Raw genomic sequence first — 16,199 nt, forward strand, 5'->3', positions numbered from 1 at the left:
GAGAGGAAAATGTCTGCTCCTGCATTGTGCAGCAGCAACCACAGAGGGCGCTGTTTCATCAAAATACAATCAGGCAGCAGTGACCGTGGTTAAACAATGGGGGGAGAAAAAAAAAAATGACTCAGATGGCAGACAAAGATAGACCTTGCACTCCTCTTTCTCCTCCCCACAGCCGACTCTGTTTTCGATTTTTTAAGAAATCCACCAGGATGAAGGAAGTGGAGAAAGGCTACTGCTGGGAGCGGGAGAGGAGACAGAGAGGGGAAGGAAGAGGGGAGGAGAAGGGGGACAACATGGGCCGGGAAGCCCTGGCAGCCTGGAGAGGAACAGACGGGCTTTAAAAGCAATCTACAGGCCACAGGGCGCTGGAGGGGGGCGGGGCTGGGTCAGGGAACAGTGCGGCAGACACTGGGATAACCAATAATCCAACCAGGCATGTTGTCTTATTGTGGAGCTGAGCGGAAGGAGAGTTACTGTGGCTTTGATGCAGACATCAGCCTCCAATCCGTGCAATCAAAGACGCCTTCACTTGGCCACAAGATATAAAAAAATCTACGGCTCATTCACTGCAATACAGAATCAAGGGCACTGCTGCAAATACAGCTGCAGTGCTACCTGTTAATAACATCTTCCAGAGTCCCTCTTTCCATGTAAACAAACACGCTCTCGTCTTACATGTTAAAACACTGCAGCACCTCTGAACACGCCCGCGCCTGATGCATAAGACCAATTCACCGGCAACTCATTTGAATCCCCGTGGAGACTCTTTCAAGAACAACAGCGCTGGTGTCGCACCGTCGTCTGCACAAGTGACTGAGCACGCCCGTGACTCACCTAAAAAGGTGGGTGGACACCAGATACACCACAGGGAGGAGACGCCAGGTGTGACGTCCCTCAGGGCCAACAGGATAATGATCTCAAGGAGACGCAAACTCTCTGCCACAGAGAGGAATGTATACTCATTGTAGACGAGACTGGAAGGGGAGGAGATGTATTAGCAGTGGCCTGATCACAAAGGAGAGAAAATGCTGCTCAGAAAGATCTGAGAGAGGAGGCCGACCTGCGTTCACCTGGATGAATCAAGTCACATCTCTGGCTCTTAAGGAGACACAAGGACATCACTGCAGGAGTGTAACTAAGTCAAAAACACCTGCAAGTCACACATTAAAGAATTTAACTAACTAAAACATAAACAGAGTCTTGAGCTTCAGTGTGTCTTATTTCTCTTCATCCTTTGAGTCCAAATGCACGAGTCGGGAGTCGAGTCTCAAATCCTGAAAAATCAGAGCTGGAGTCGGACTCGAGGCCGAGTCGTGTCTGCGAGTACAACGACACGGACTGCTGTGGCGATATGCTTTAAACGTGGGACGCAGTGGGGATTCATCTTTACCTGCTTTCCAGACTAAGACGTGCCGTTAGCAACGACGAGCTACACGAAAACAAACAGGAGCAGCCTCTCTGACGTACAGCTCGAGGAAACGAGCAGAACAATAACATTGACGTCATGTTGAGCTTTAGCATTAATTAGCTTCTCCTACAGCTAGCTTCTTGATTCATCGATTAGAGCAGCTGCTGGATCTTTAAAAAAAAACAAAGAAAAGGTTGAATATGTCAGAGGCAACATTACATGGACAGTGATAATCTCAATATTGACCAATCAGTTTCACTGTCATGACTCGTGTACGTCTCCTTCCTTTAAATGTTGACACCATGACCTGCATGCTGCTGCCGCTCGTCTTGTTTCGTCTTTGCGTCCATCAGAAGAGTCAATGTATAACAACTGCTGGTGTTATGAACAGTGTAATGCTTCTATAACAACATTTCAGTGCTTTCTTCCATCAATGACTTCATTAAGCCCCCTCCTCTCCTCCTCCTCCTCCAAAGAGCTTCTTCCTCACACCAGCCTGATTGATTTCCACTCAGGGCGTTCGCCGTCAGCTGCCGTATGTGCCGACCAATCCAGACAGAAGGTTATCTTTAGATCTAAACACGTCTTAAAACAGTGCGAGTATGATGAGAATAGTCCACGTCTCACACTGATGACGATATGAAGTCGATGCTCGTCAGCCGGATGCTTCTCTGCCGTCTGCGTGTTGGGACATCACTGAGCTGCTGGTAAAAAGTGTGCTGCTCATTTTTATATCTCGCTGCCATCTTGGCTGGTGAGTCAAAAGGTTAGTGTCAGACCTCGTCTTCATGGTGTAGTCAGACTATCAACAACAGAATATTGCTGTTTGTGTTTAGCTCAAACTAACAAAAGCAGCCTAAAAGGTTTCGAGTTTCAGCCCTCAAAAAAATCTAGTTTTAGTGTCAGCATGGGAAACGTTCACATCGAAGGAGAAACATGTTTTAATAATCACTCAAACTAATTTCCTGTTGTCACTCCACACAGCAGATCTCTCTCGACCCTGGTTAACGTCTGATGGACCGACTTGGACTCCACATGCCAGGAGGAAACAAATCAGCTCTCCGGGTCGTCCAGTCAACATTTTGGCGTCAGGGATCCAGGAAGTGCTCTAAATGTAGCATGTCACAATATAAACACACAAAGGTCCAATGACCTTAATCGTCATTGTGACGATGGAGGATGAGGAGGAGGGGTCAGATGCAGTATTCAGAACCTCCCCCCCCCCCCCCCCAATGCTAGGAGCTACACCCCCCACAATGCTAGGAGCTACACCCCCCCCCCCCCCTCTAACCAGGACACATTTTTCTCCCCCCCTTCTGCCACACTCACAAAGCACCAGCGGCAATCACTACAGAAAGCACCAGCGGCAATCACTACAGCCGAGGTTTTCTGGCTGTCAGCACATTCTCCTTTGTGGAGCTTCTCTGGATGCAGCACATACGTTGCATGAAGACCCCCGTACTACACGAGCCCTCCAAAACCAACACCACCACTCCAAAAAACACGGCTAAGTAATCCACACACACACACACACACCAGCAGAGCTCTGGACTGAGAACCAGCTGCACCCGACGTTTCCTTCCACTGGAAGTGTACGCTGAATGAAAGGACACGTGTGATTCTCTGTACGACAAAATCACGGCTCGTTATGAAGTTCAGAATCGCACTCTTTGCATCCTTGATTTTTGTGAGTGTGTGTGTGTGTGTGTGTGTGTGTGTGTGTGTGTGTGTGTGTGAGAATAATAGGAGGGCTTGTTCCGCTTGCTCTGCCTCGTTTACTCTTCACTGGGAGCAGTTCAGCGTACGATTGTCACATTACCTGATTTTACTAAACTTCGATGTGATTCAAATGAAAACAAAACGATAACATGATAAGAATCATACGAATCCCAAGAATTTGATTTGATTGATTTTAACTAAAACCTGAGTAAAGCACACGTGTAAACAGACATAGAAGGTGTAAACAGGCTAGTGTATTTAAAGGGGAACGAGTGCTGATCCACATCCACAGCTCCTGTAACCACGGGCAACAGTGTTATCCAACTATACATCCTTTAAATGTACCGAGCGGAAGAAGACGAGCCACAATAATAAGACGCATGTTGGGTTTTTGTTTGGATGACTGAACTGATTTAAAAGGAATCAATCCCCACAAATTACGATCATAATGTAATGAATTGCTTAATTACAGCACAAAACATGCGGCTAACTAACTTAAGTCCATCACACGCAAGCTGCTCATCTCTGAACGTGTCTCAGGACACAGCAGAGTTTTTACTGCTCTGGGTTCAGCTTCATTCTGTCTCTTTTCATGGACTCAGATTCTTTTCCGTGTTTTTGCAAAGCTTTTTAAAAAAGGAGCTTTTGTTGATTTAACAGATAAAACTATTACCACGTGATACATGTGAAAATAAGTTAAAATAAGTCTCAGAGCTCCTCGTGGTGAGAAGGCAGACTACTGCCCTTTGTGATGTCATAAAGGGAAACTCCAAACAGATTTTAAATATTTATAATCTTGCTTATGGGATGCTTGTCTTCATATTCTTGACCGCTGGTCTTGCATGCGTCGCATTTGGAGGGTTGGATGTTTCCTTTATGCTGATATTATCAAACTAAATAAGGCCGATTACTGATGTAAGTACAAGATGTTTTGTTTCTCTTCTTCATGGACCAAAACTCTGCATGTTCACATTCAGCCTTTTGTAGCATGTAGTCAGGGGCTCATGATGTATGGGACCATGAGAGAGTCTTGAATATCAGAATATTTCTGCAGCACACGGATGACGTGCAACCTCCTCGATTTAGAGATTCTCATCATTTTTCCACCTTTCAAAATATTTATCAAACTCCAGGTGTGGGAAGAATTCACCTGAACTAGGACAGCTCTGCCTCTGCAGTCTCCAGTAAAAGTGAAAACTCGTAAAAGCCGAGCTCATCTTTTGAAACAAAAGCTCCTTGTACACAAATCTGCCACAGGAAGTTATGAAGAGAAGTAATAGCATGGAGGCAAAACAAAAGCCTGCAGACATTTTTCTTCCCGTATGAAACAAGAAAATCACTTTGCCATCACGCTTCAAAACCATTCAATCATCATTCACTCTAAGTAACAAGAACAGGGGAAATCAAAGCTGCAGCTGTCACTTTAATTTCTTTGTTCTCCAGAGTCGAGGATTTTCAAAGCACATTTAAAGAGATGAAAATTACCCAACAGTGAAACGTTTATGGAGGCAGCACACCGACTTATTTTTAAGATTCAGTCGGATGTTTGCTGGCTGGAGCTTCACAGGACAGCTGGTTAAACTCATCTTAAACAGGAAGAGAGCGCTCGGCAGCCCGGATTGAGAGCGAGGCCGAGCGACAGGGTGTGGGGCAGGAAAAACTAGAGAGGGCAAATTCAGCCGGAGAGCTGCAGCAGTCATTACATAAAAGAGGGGGGGGGTTATGTAACGCCTGTGGGTTTCGTGTTGAAGAACTTGGGCCTGGCTAAACACATCCAGATGTGTCAAACGGGACAGAAACCTATACAGGAACTCTCATACGTACACAAACACACAGGAGTGGAAAGAGGGAGAAAAAAATAGCTGGGCTCCTCAGACTGCAGAGTAATGCTGAGCCATAAAGCATGAAAGGCACGCTGTAGTCTCAGCCAGCCCAGTTAGCCTAGTTCACAAGGAGCAGGCAGACAGGCATGTTAACTGCCTTACTTCACACAATCATATACTCCGACCATCCAGCCGTGTGAGAGACAAACAGCCTGCAAGACTCGGCACATTTTACTGCTCGTCGGAGAACACATTTTCAGACATTTTGATTGTTCTGTTTATGAACCATTATGTAAGCTCCCGAGATTTCCTGATGAGCATTATTGTTGCCTCAGAAACAAGAGACTGTGCCCACTCTTTCCTCAACACGGAGCAACCCGTGCTCGATGTAACATGCCTAAACAACAGACTCTCCCTTTAAGTACTTACTCCTCAGGTATGAGTTTAAAAAGCACACTTGGTTTCTCTGGAGCTCGAAGCACCAACGCCCTCGTATATAGAGGCCATAATGGACGTCACATTCACAGAGGCCCTGCAGCATAAGCACGACAACAGATGTTGGCTTTCCTCCCAATCCTCTAAGATACGGGAAACCACGTCTACAGTATGGATAGGGATGACAGGATTAGTTGTAAGCAACGCGCTGCATTCAAACAAGCAGTCTGAAGAGGGGTTTTTTTTCCCAGCGAGCTGTAAACTCAGCTGAGGTTGAATAATTGACGTGCTTCTGCTCAGAGAAGACGCTACACTGTCTGTTCTGTTTATTGGTGTTGAGATGTAAGCCATTAATTGCTAACTGGGACAAAATGTCAGTTGTGAGAATGTGGCATTATGGGTATATACATACACACAACCAATCCCTGCAGAGCAACTCTTTCACAATGAGGTTCGGCTTCTCTGATTTAATGAGCTCAGAACGAGTTTTTCACTCGCTGTCGGAGGGATGATCGTTCAACGTGCTTCAGACGGCGGCTAAGAAAGACGTTACAGATTCACAGTTTTTATATTTAACTATAAGGCAGGAACACATGTGCCACCACTTGGCAAACATTTGCAAAGCCAGGAGTGACAGGTGCTTTTGTGACAGCCACACAGACCCTCTCACACGGAGCTCATTCAGGAGCATCTGAACAAATTAACATCGCTCCATGAACCTGTTTTTGTGTCGCTCACGTTGCATAATTTGGCCGAATTGTGCAGCAAGTGAAACAGGTTGTGCTTCTTTAGGAACACAGCAGGATCTGTCGTGAAGTGTGCTGAGGTCTGCGTGGACTCTTGTGAGGGAAAAAGCAGCGTGAGGCTGCCGAACACATTCCCCGCAGAGAAGGCAACATTTAGATTTGTGCTTCGACGGGCTGAGTCAGGAAGCATCTAAAGATCACAGTTTCTGATTCATGACCATTTTCTCTCTTATTGTGACTGGAACCCAAAGTACATTAGCAAGGGAATAAACCAGAACAACCCAACGTTCAAATGTATCCCAGTAAGAAATAATAATAAACATAAAATATAACAGAACACAGCGGCGTCAATTCATCAATAAAACATTTTCAAATATGCATAAAACTCTGGAAATGATACTGAAACAATATTGTAAAATGTGGGATTTTAGTGGCAGTTTTCAGACACGCTGTGCACGCCACGGCCTGTCAGCGTGTTGCACTACGCCAACGTTCGCTGCCACTCTAGTTAATGGCCCTGTTTCTACAGAGAGCACCTCGACCCGTCTCCAGCAGGTACCAACACTTCGCTCGTCAAATACTTTGGCAAGTCCAATTTTGATTGAGCACACTGCAAGATACACAGATATGAACGACCGGGACAGGAAGTGAGACACAGATATGATTTGATGATTTAAAAAAAAAATACTATATACAGACGTACGATCATATTCTATATGACTCTGTCAACATTAAGTCAACCAAACAAAGCCTGCGTTTACAGCTTTGCACAATTGTGTAAAATTTTTCAAACACCTTTGAGTGTGATGATTCTGTCGGAGACGTGCAGCTCTTTCTAGAACCATCTGTTCACCAAGTGGATCCTGCTAACTACCAGTATGAACGCTACCGTTTACTGTAGCGTAGTTCTAAAGACGACCCATGATCCCATATGCACCAATACAACACCAGGGTGATGCTGTTTTCTTTATATGCATGATAATGACCCAATAAGGGAGCAAAGCTGAGAAAATGTGGCTCTGCCAGCCTGGTCAGCGGCTTCATGCATCCCAGCATGCAATGGGGCAGCAAAGCTGTTTGCAATACACAATAAAGGGGACAGAAATTGACGTGCAGTCAGATGCGGGGGCTTAAGTCTCTTTCAGGACGGCGCTGCCATAATGCACTGTCACACAGGGAGGAGACTACTTCTTAGATAAATAAAAATGTGTTATTAAAAGTTCTGTATTTACGACTGATTAACAAACTAATCTCAAACAAGTCGAGCATAAATAAAACCACAATACTTGAAAGATAAATAAAAAGGCATGTTTGTACTCTTCATCTCCACCCTGTTTATCTCAGTCTGATCCCACGGCTTCTAACATTCCCCTGAGAGGACTTTCACATACATCACTACATACTCAGTCTCTGTATTTATGCGTTTAAAGCTTCTGCAAATAGTCTCTGTTGGTTTCCCCCCACAAAATGCCACATGTGGCTAAAATATTTAATCTACAAGAACTACAGGAAGTCAATCACAAAGGGTTTGTTAAGCTAAATGCTAACCCATGTGAGTTCAATGTTTTAGACTGTTATGGTGGTATTTCCATAAATGGTGGTGGAGAATTTGGGGAAGCTTTTACTGGACGGACAGAGTAAAAACACCCCAGAGGAGGAGGAGGGGGGGGGGGATGAGTTAGCAACATTTTATTATGGTTCCCATTAAAAGTGACGAAGTCTGAAACATTCAGAATGTCTGAATAACTTTCTGTCATTTTTCTGAGAGAACTGGTAATACGCTGATGAACGTGTGCTGGAAAGTCGAGGACTGAGGAAGTGGAACAGTTGACAATGGTGACTAAGGTTGCAAGAAGCTTACCCTGCTTCACAATGAGAAACCCCACACAATGGTTGGCTGCTGGAATGTTTTAAAAAAGGTAAAACAGAAACACAACGCGTCACGCTTGATTTAACACAACATTATGTGCAGCTCAGACCAGGAAACAAGAGCGACGAGTTATTTTCCCTGTTTGTTGAAGGACATGTCAGTTCGCTGTTGTATCGATGCAGCGGACTTCTCTCCGCTTGAAAACTAAATAATACCTCAACATCAAACCCGCCGCTTCAGTCGCCTACATGCAGATAAGCAGGCTGTTCAGAGACACCGTTTCATTGGTCAATGTGTGCTGAGCCCACAGCTGTTAATCATGACTGTGAACAGACGCACAATGTACAGCATGATGATCTAATACACCAACAAAGGGTTAAATCAACGCCCTATACATAAAGCCACAGAGAGTGTCTAATGAATGCAGCCTGTCATCCACACTTGTATGCATGTTATCCCACGCGTGTGCACGATGAAACACTCCAGGTCCAATCATTAAAAGACAAAATCATTCTCCACCTTTACAAGCAGTCGAAATGAAACGTGTGTTTCTGAGCTTTGGTTTAAAATACAACATGAATCCAGCAGCAGAGGAGGTTTGTGACCCTGTAGAAACCAGCTCTCTCTGAACGCTGTTTTGGTGTGTATGTCTTTTTAAATGTGACGAGCCCCCTGAGTTTACACAGTAGACATCACTCCTTCACTAGCAAGAATAAAGATGGCGGACATTTGTAAAAGACTTGCTCCAGGCTGGGGGTTGGAGATACCAGGGGATTTTGTATTTTTCTCAATCCCACTGTGACATCACAAGGAGAGCACATTTGAAACGGAGCATTTTTCTCTGCCTTGTCAGACTTCTGCAGACCTCAAACAAAAAGGACTTGATGGATTTATTTCACATGTTGTGGGTTTGTAGACTCTCAGGATACTCAAATAAATGCTCAGAAACACTGTGGACATGACAGGTGGATTTGTCACAAAATGTCCCCTTTAAAATGTGGCCCTGTCCTTCTTTCACCATCAGAGTGGAGATGAGCTTATGAAGAACTAATAAATACACAGGTCTATATAGTTAGTCAGGTCTGATATTTAAAGAAGATCTACCAGCTGTGGAAAGCACCTCCAACTGATCAGGGTGTCCGATTCCAGAAACACCACCCCTCCCCCCTCCACCCCTCCAGGCAGGCACAGCTTTCTGTTTCATTACAGGAAGTGACCGAATAATACGATTACAACGGCAATAAAAGACGTTTTATGTTTAAAAAAAAAAAAAACAACAAAAAACATTAAGAGTATCAAAAGCTTGTTACGAGGATAAACTGCATTACATAACCAGAAATAGAAGAAAATCCCCGTTCTGACCTTTTAGAAATGATCGATTCAGTCAGACTAATAAAACTGATATCTTATCAATATGGTCAAACACAATAGCTTTTAAGCAGTCTTGGTTGAGCTTGTTTTAAAATAAAAGGCATGTTAACATTTTCCTTTTAATGCATTGATTTATAGTTTCAGTACTTTAGACCATTTGTTTTACACAACAGCCATAAAACACTATCTGTGTACCTTTGGTCAGACTGTACATCACCTCACCTACATTTATGTTTAATATGACGCCGTTTACAGGTCAACAAACGACCCCAGAGTGACGCCATTTAAACTCACTTTCTTCAAGATTCGACCGCCATAACGTTTCTCTTCTTTGAGAATTTAAAATGACTGTATGCTTCGTTTTGTTCGACGTGTTATAATGCTCGTCAGTGTTTCTTTCTCCTCCTTGAACCTCGGGGCCACGTTACCGCAGCTCCCCGTCTTCGCTGCCTCCTTGAAAATGACTTGATGTAAATTTGCACATTAACTGCTCTAATATCTCATTTGACCTCAAGAGACTCAAGACACGCTTTGAATACATTACAAGCAATTTTTCTACTTTGTTGAGATCATGAATGGAGCCCACACACACACACACACACACACACACACACACACACACACCCAAACACGCAGACACTTCCTGCTTCCTGTTTGGTTATGAAGATATTTAGGTCAAAGGTCTAAAGTCAACACAGGAAAGGATAATAAAAATCTGTGTTTCTCAGCCACGTTGTTAATAATCTACCCAATCCTGCACAGGTCGGTAAGTCCATTAACGCTGCTGCTGACCAACCTGCTGTACTTTTTCCCCCTCCCCACCAAAGTGAGAGAAAGGAACACTCTGTTACCAACTTCTCATGGAATAGATTTGCAAGCACCTGCTGAGGTAAACCTGACATCACACCAGGCAGCATGTGCAAAACATAAAACCCACGCCTTCTACAAAAACCAACCACCACCCCCAACTCTCTGTTTCCTCTTGGTTTCAGTTTAAATGAAAACACTCGCTGGCTCTGTGGGCGCTCACTTGTTCTCTTGTATCTCGCTCTGCAGATAAACAGAACGTTCAGTATCAGGCTGTCAGGAGGAAGCACGGTGTGACGAGAGACCTTTTTTTCCCTTCTCATCCATTCGATCCTGTATGTTCTCTACACACGCTCTATCTCTACTCCTCCCTGGAGTTTGACCCAATCACTACTGTGAGGTAAATCCGGCAGTTATAATTGTCATTAGCACCTGCTAGGCCCGAGCAGCATGCAGCAGGGTTTGGAAACTCAGGGACGAAGAGTAATGGGAGTGACTTGGAAAAGGGTCAAGAATCCTCATCACTATGAAACCATTTTTCCACACAAATGCTGCTTTCAACGTTCAACCTGAGCCACGGCAGGGAAATTTCCACTACTGCAACAACATGTGCACACAAGCTGAAAGGATAAATAAAGTGAGTGAGGTCAGCTTTACTTACATTTTGACGTGCCGCTGCTCAATGTCCACTCTGGCCAGCTCCTCCTCCTCCAGGTCAGAGTCCCCCCCAGAACTACTTTCTGTTACATCTGAGTCAAAGGCGCTTTCAGCGGAGTGAAGGTTGGCTGATCCGCTCAGGTACAGCCTCTCCAGCTCCAAGGGCATGGTGCCGCTTTTCAGGAAGCGACTGAGGCTGTCTCGGTTGTTTGACGACGAGTGGCGTCCGGTCCTCCATGTCGCCGTAGGGGTTGCAGACTCCGATTTGCGATTACCTGCTATTAGCCGGTTGAGGGCCGAGTCCAAGAAGCCGCCGAGCTGCTGCTGAACGTGCCGCTCCACCTGCTTCGCCTGTACGACCTGAAGACGTTTGCGCAGGCGCCTCAGCCGGCTCTCGATCTCAGCTTGGCGGCTGCTGTTGAGAAGGGTGCGCTCCCTAACTTGAGCGTCGAGGCTGTCCGAGGATGAAGTGCAGGGCAGAGGAGGCTGTGGTGCAGGCGTGCAGGCCGGGGAGCCCTGCTGACTGCTCCCTGCTCGCTCCCTATCAGAACCCTGTGTCTGACCGGCTTGCGATTGTGAATCAGTCTCCTGCAGGTTTACTTGTTCAGTGGGGTTTGGGTTAGCATGGGTAAAAGGGGAAAGTGAAACAGACTGAAGCACAGTGGGTTCAAGGTTTTTGCCATCTGAATTTTGAGAAACCCCAGATGAAGGCCTCTGTTTAAGGGTTCCTTTTACTGGGATGTGACCTGATAAGGTAGCTGTCAAGGTCTCAGAGTTTAAGGGCAGGTTCTGGGTCTGAGAGTCTGTAGTGGCAGAGGGCTTGTCACCGTTTACTGCCACCACACAGCCGGGACCGGACATAGTGGCCAGCTTCTTGGCCAAACCGTTGACAGGTGCCATGGGCTGGCCACCTCCGTTGGTGCTGCCACTCATGAGGCTTTTGAGCTGGCCGCCAGACAGTTCTATCGCCTGCCTCTTCCTTAACAGGAAGTCTCCTCCTCCGTTGAACAGCGGGTTGTCCAGTATTCTGTGGCTCTTCAGCACAGACTGTTTGATGAGGACTCCTTGCAGCTTGATTGACTCCTTAGTTGACGGGACAGGTGTCACATCAGAGCATAGGTAAGAAGCCACCAGCGGCTGGAGCTTGCCCAGGGCCGACGCCTGAGCCACGGAGTCCGTTTGGGGCTGCTGCTGCTGTTCCTGGTCACCGCCGCAAAAATCAAGGGGGCACTCTTCGGGGGCGGCCTTACACTTGGCGGGGCCGCTGCTGTGGATAAGGATGTTGCTGGCGTTACCGTTGTTCTCTGCACTGGCCGGTGAGAGACTTGAGGATGGGGCAGCCAGTTTGAAGCGGATGTGGTGAGCTTCGGCTGGGGCGTCGGTGAGAGCGGGCGCCATCGCAGCCATGCAGTGCAGAGGGACGGGCACCGCGGCCTGCTCCACTCCACCCGCTTACTGCCCCACCTGAGGACAGCCTGGACAGAATAAAGAGGAGAGAGGAGACAAGAAAGCAAATCAAACAAATTAGTCTAAAAACTTTAATTCAAAGAACTCAAATTGAGGAAAACGTACATCAATATTTTGCACGCCAGGGTAAATTCTGAGATACTTTGACGTCAATTAATCCCAGGTAATATCAATAACCTTGCACAGCGATCGACCATGGACCACAAGATGTAATCAAACAGACAGACCCGAAGAAGAAGGAGACTAAATATTGATTTAACGCTGAAACCAGCAGCTCTAAAAAATGCACGATTCACATTTCTACATTTACAATCTTTTGAATAAGACTCCTCAGAGTTATAATTACAGTCTAATTATTTATTAAAGCAAGAAATAACGTGAAGAGATCACAACAATCCAGCCTCAAAAGGCAAACGAACCAAGTTTACTTGCATCCCTGAAGAACTCAAAAAGAAGCATGTCCTTTAAATAAACAAAAAAATATTTTATCTACACATCTGTCGAGTGAAAGCAACACGCGACGGAAATACTCGCACTACAGGTCCAGTGAGCCGGAGTGGAAAATCACCAACAACCACCTAAAAAGAACATTTAGATAATTGTGACATCGCTTTATTTCAAGAATGACAGTGACTTAAAAAAAAAGGAATCTGGAGTAAATGATTACCAGCGTATCTAGTCTAAGGTCTGATCGATGAACTGGTGGCTCTTTGACATTTGGTCGACCTACTGATTTGAAGTGGTGCAAAAATTGATCCCACAACGGGGAGGAGGAAACACAGGTAACGAGCATCAGGCTCCTCGACCAGTCGTCAAGCTCTCAAAAGTGTGATGAATTTCATGTCATGCATTTCGTCTCCAGAGGCTCAAACGCATGAAAACGTTACTGATCTGCACTGACCTTGGTGCGTGGGATGCTGACTATAAAGATGGAATAACAGCAGACATCTGAGCTTCATCCCAGGCCAATAAATAATTCCAACTACACCCATGCATGTGTGAACAAGCCGTCATTGTCATTCACTCACAAGGCTGCTCTTTACAAAATAGGCTCTGCTATTATATTCTGACGAGAGAAGAAACAGGACTAACCAATGCAAATTATCCAAACCCCACTGCCCTACATGTGCCCTGATAAGTCAGTGTGCGGCTCCACACAGCTCGTGTAAGTAGGTGGATTTAGGCCTCAGCATTAGTCCAAAGCACATGATGTCATCCTGACTGGGTTCATGTGTCAATTTCAGCAAAAAATTAAAAAATTAAAATTAAACCCTGACTATACATCATTCTCAGGATCCTAAAATTTACATATCAAATGTGAGCAGAGAACAACAAACACGTTGATCAGGGTTTAGTATAGTCTAATTGGGTGACAAGCCCGTTCATGCAGACTGCCTGTATATTCATATGAACCTCCTAAAAAGCCTCCTTTCACATAAATCAGGAGATAAAAGCGAGCTGCATCCCCGCGTATCGTCTGCAGGCTCACATGAATGGGGGCTCAGTATTTCACCGCAGTTTCTAGTCAGCGCGCACTACGCCATGTTGGTATTTCCGAAGCAGATTATGCAATGCAATTCATCTAAAAAAAATCCACCCATTCCGCTCACAAACACAAACTAGTTCAAGCCATAAGGGGAGGAAACAAACAAACCACCCACGGTATGTACATAACATGAACACATAATGCATTCCGACTCTGAGCTGTCTGGCTGAAGATGCGACAAAAAAAAACGTTAGCCAAGCATAACGTAATCATCAAAATGTCTTCCTGGTGTTTACAAAAACAAAAAGAGCGTTCAAGAAGAAGGTTATCGCGTTTGACTAAAAGGTGCGTTCAAGTGTTTCATAATCCGGATTTCTCAAATATCTGCCCTCCGTTTAAACCACCTAAACATGAGTGTGTCTGAATCAGTGAGCAGCAGCAGCGCCCGGAAATTAAAAATATAATAATGAAGCAACCAGATCGCCACATAAACAGAAACCACAATGATTAATAACAATAATAATATGCAGCTTGGTTCTGTCACTCGGTTCGCTGCGTGCACATGAACGCGCCCTCGCTGTTTGTGGCTCAGAAAGCTGCTGATGCAAGAAACACAACCTGCTCCAAATAAGCTATACCGTGCAACGTCCTCGCGTTATGGATCATCTTTGTAGCTTTCCATTCAGTTGCACAAACACGTCTCTGTATTTACATACATGTAGAAGTATCCATGTATAAGATGAGATGGGCTGGTTGAGCTTCACGTAAACCGAGTTAGGGGGGAAGTAAACATTTTACTGCGCAGCCTACGCGCCTCTTAATGGATAGTAATGTGCATTATAGGTTAAAACACACGAGTGCACGTGCGTACACACCTGCTTTTAAATCACACACCTCATTATTAGTCCATAATCATATCCCCATGTACTTGCTTTGCATCCCAACTTACTTGAAACGCCGCTTTTATGCGTAATGCAGAGTGCAGACATGGTGTGCATTGCAATTAGTCTGTGGAAATAAATACAGCCAGTGTGTTGTTGTAAACCTATTCCGGCCTGTCCCTGTCCCCCCCCCCCCCCCCTCCCTGCCTCTTCAGCACGCGGGCAGGTGGGTGATTAAAATGTCCGTAACGTTGATGCACATATGTGTAAAGCAGATAAGTTGGGAGTAGACCCTGCCAGTGAAGCTAGCTCGCTAACAAAGAAAAAGGAGGAACCTACCACGTGACGAGGTTGCACTATCCGAGGGAATTTCGGCAACAATCCCCTGCAGTTTTAATGAAGAAATAAGCAAGGGGTGCTAACAAAAAAAACACGGCTTGGTATGATCACTCTGCCATTAATTAATCCCAAAAAAATGGAGCCAGATGGCGGAAAAAGGCCCGGTTCGCAGAGCCGCTTGGGTTCGTTCCGGATTCAGCGAATCAACGATCTACACCTCGCCTCGCCAAGCTAGCTCGAATATAAAGACAAGGCCGTGAAATACTCCTTTCTTCCCCCGATTTACCTCTCAAATGTCGGCGATTCCCCCCCTACAATCCTACACCCCAAAAAATCCGATTCTCCGCGAGCGAAATGTAATCCAGGTGGCTGTATGTCGCGAGCGCTTTTCTCTCGTTTTAGGGAGAGACGCTTAGAAAATGGCGGCTAGCTCCTCTCCCTCGGATTTGAGTCTGACAAACATAGAAGGGCTGTGTGCGCGCGTGCGAGCGAGCGCGTGAGTGTATGTGTGTGTGTGTGTTGCTCGCTGGTAGGCGGGAGACATTTCTCATACTCACCACTAGAGTAAAGGGCAGATAAGAAACGACATAAAAGCTGTAAAGAAGAATAAGAAGATACCACAGGAGGGCATTGTCTTCTCTCAAACACAGCGCGCGACCATCAGTTTTTACACGAACCGTTTGAAGGTGCCGCTTTATCTACTTTAATATCATACAGTAAATAATCTCACGTGCTCACACGATAAATAACATTTGTTTATCGACACAAGTTCACAAATAGAGCAAACACATGACAACACGAATGATTAGATTTACTTAAATATAATAATAAAACAACAGGTGCTGTGAATTAAGCTCCTCTCTTTCGGTTTGGCGTTACAGTAGAGAGGGGGGGGGGGGGGGGGGGTCGAGTCTGTTTGGCTCTCATGACATTTTGAACAGGAACTAGATCGCCCACCACTACAGCACACGGCAGGACTGCATGTGCAGCTGGTGGCCGCATGAGGGCGCTGTAGTTCACATTGTTAAACGGAGCCACAGATTAAATATGAAAACAATTCAAACACGCAGCGACAACAATCACTGGCATTATCGGTGTCACTGTGACTGAAGAAGAGACAATACGGATAAAAGGTACATTGAATACACTGGCCTTTAGGGTAAAATATTGTATTAATTTTGACAAACATG

At 45.4% G+C, this 16,199-nt stretch overlaps 1 protein-coding gene across 1 annotated transcript in view; it reads right to left on the reverse strand.

Moving 5' to 3' along the window:
• LOC306842259 (KAT8 regulatory NSL complex subunit 1-like) overlaps positions 1-15,661 on the reverse strand; it is an 18,901-nt gene extending 3,240 nt beyond the window's left edge. Inside the window, 2 exon segments of the mRNA XM_079372386.1 lie at positions 10,841-12,311; positions 15,010-15,661. Of these exon segments, the coding sequence (XP_079228512.1) occupies positions 10,841-12,243 (1,403 nt within the window). The 5' untranslated portion in view covers positions 12,244-12,311; positions 15,010-15,661.
• Positions 15,662-16,199: the final 538 nt, after the last annotated feature.

Source organism: Symphodus melops, assembly GCF_947650265.1.
Source record: "Symphodus melops genome assembly, chromosome: 21".
Classification (NCBI taxonomy): domain Eukaryota; kingdom Metazoa; phylum Chordata; class Actinopteri; order Labriformes; family Labridae; genus Symphodus; species Symphodus melops.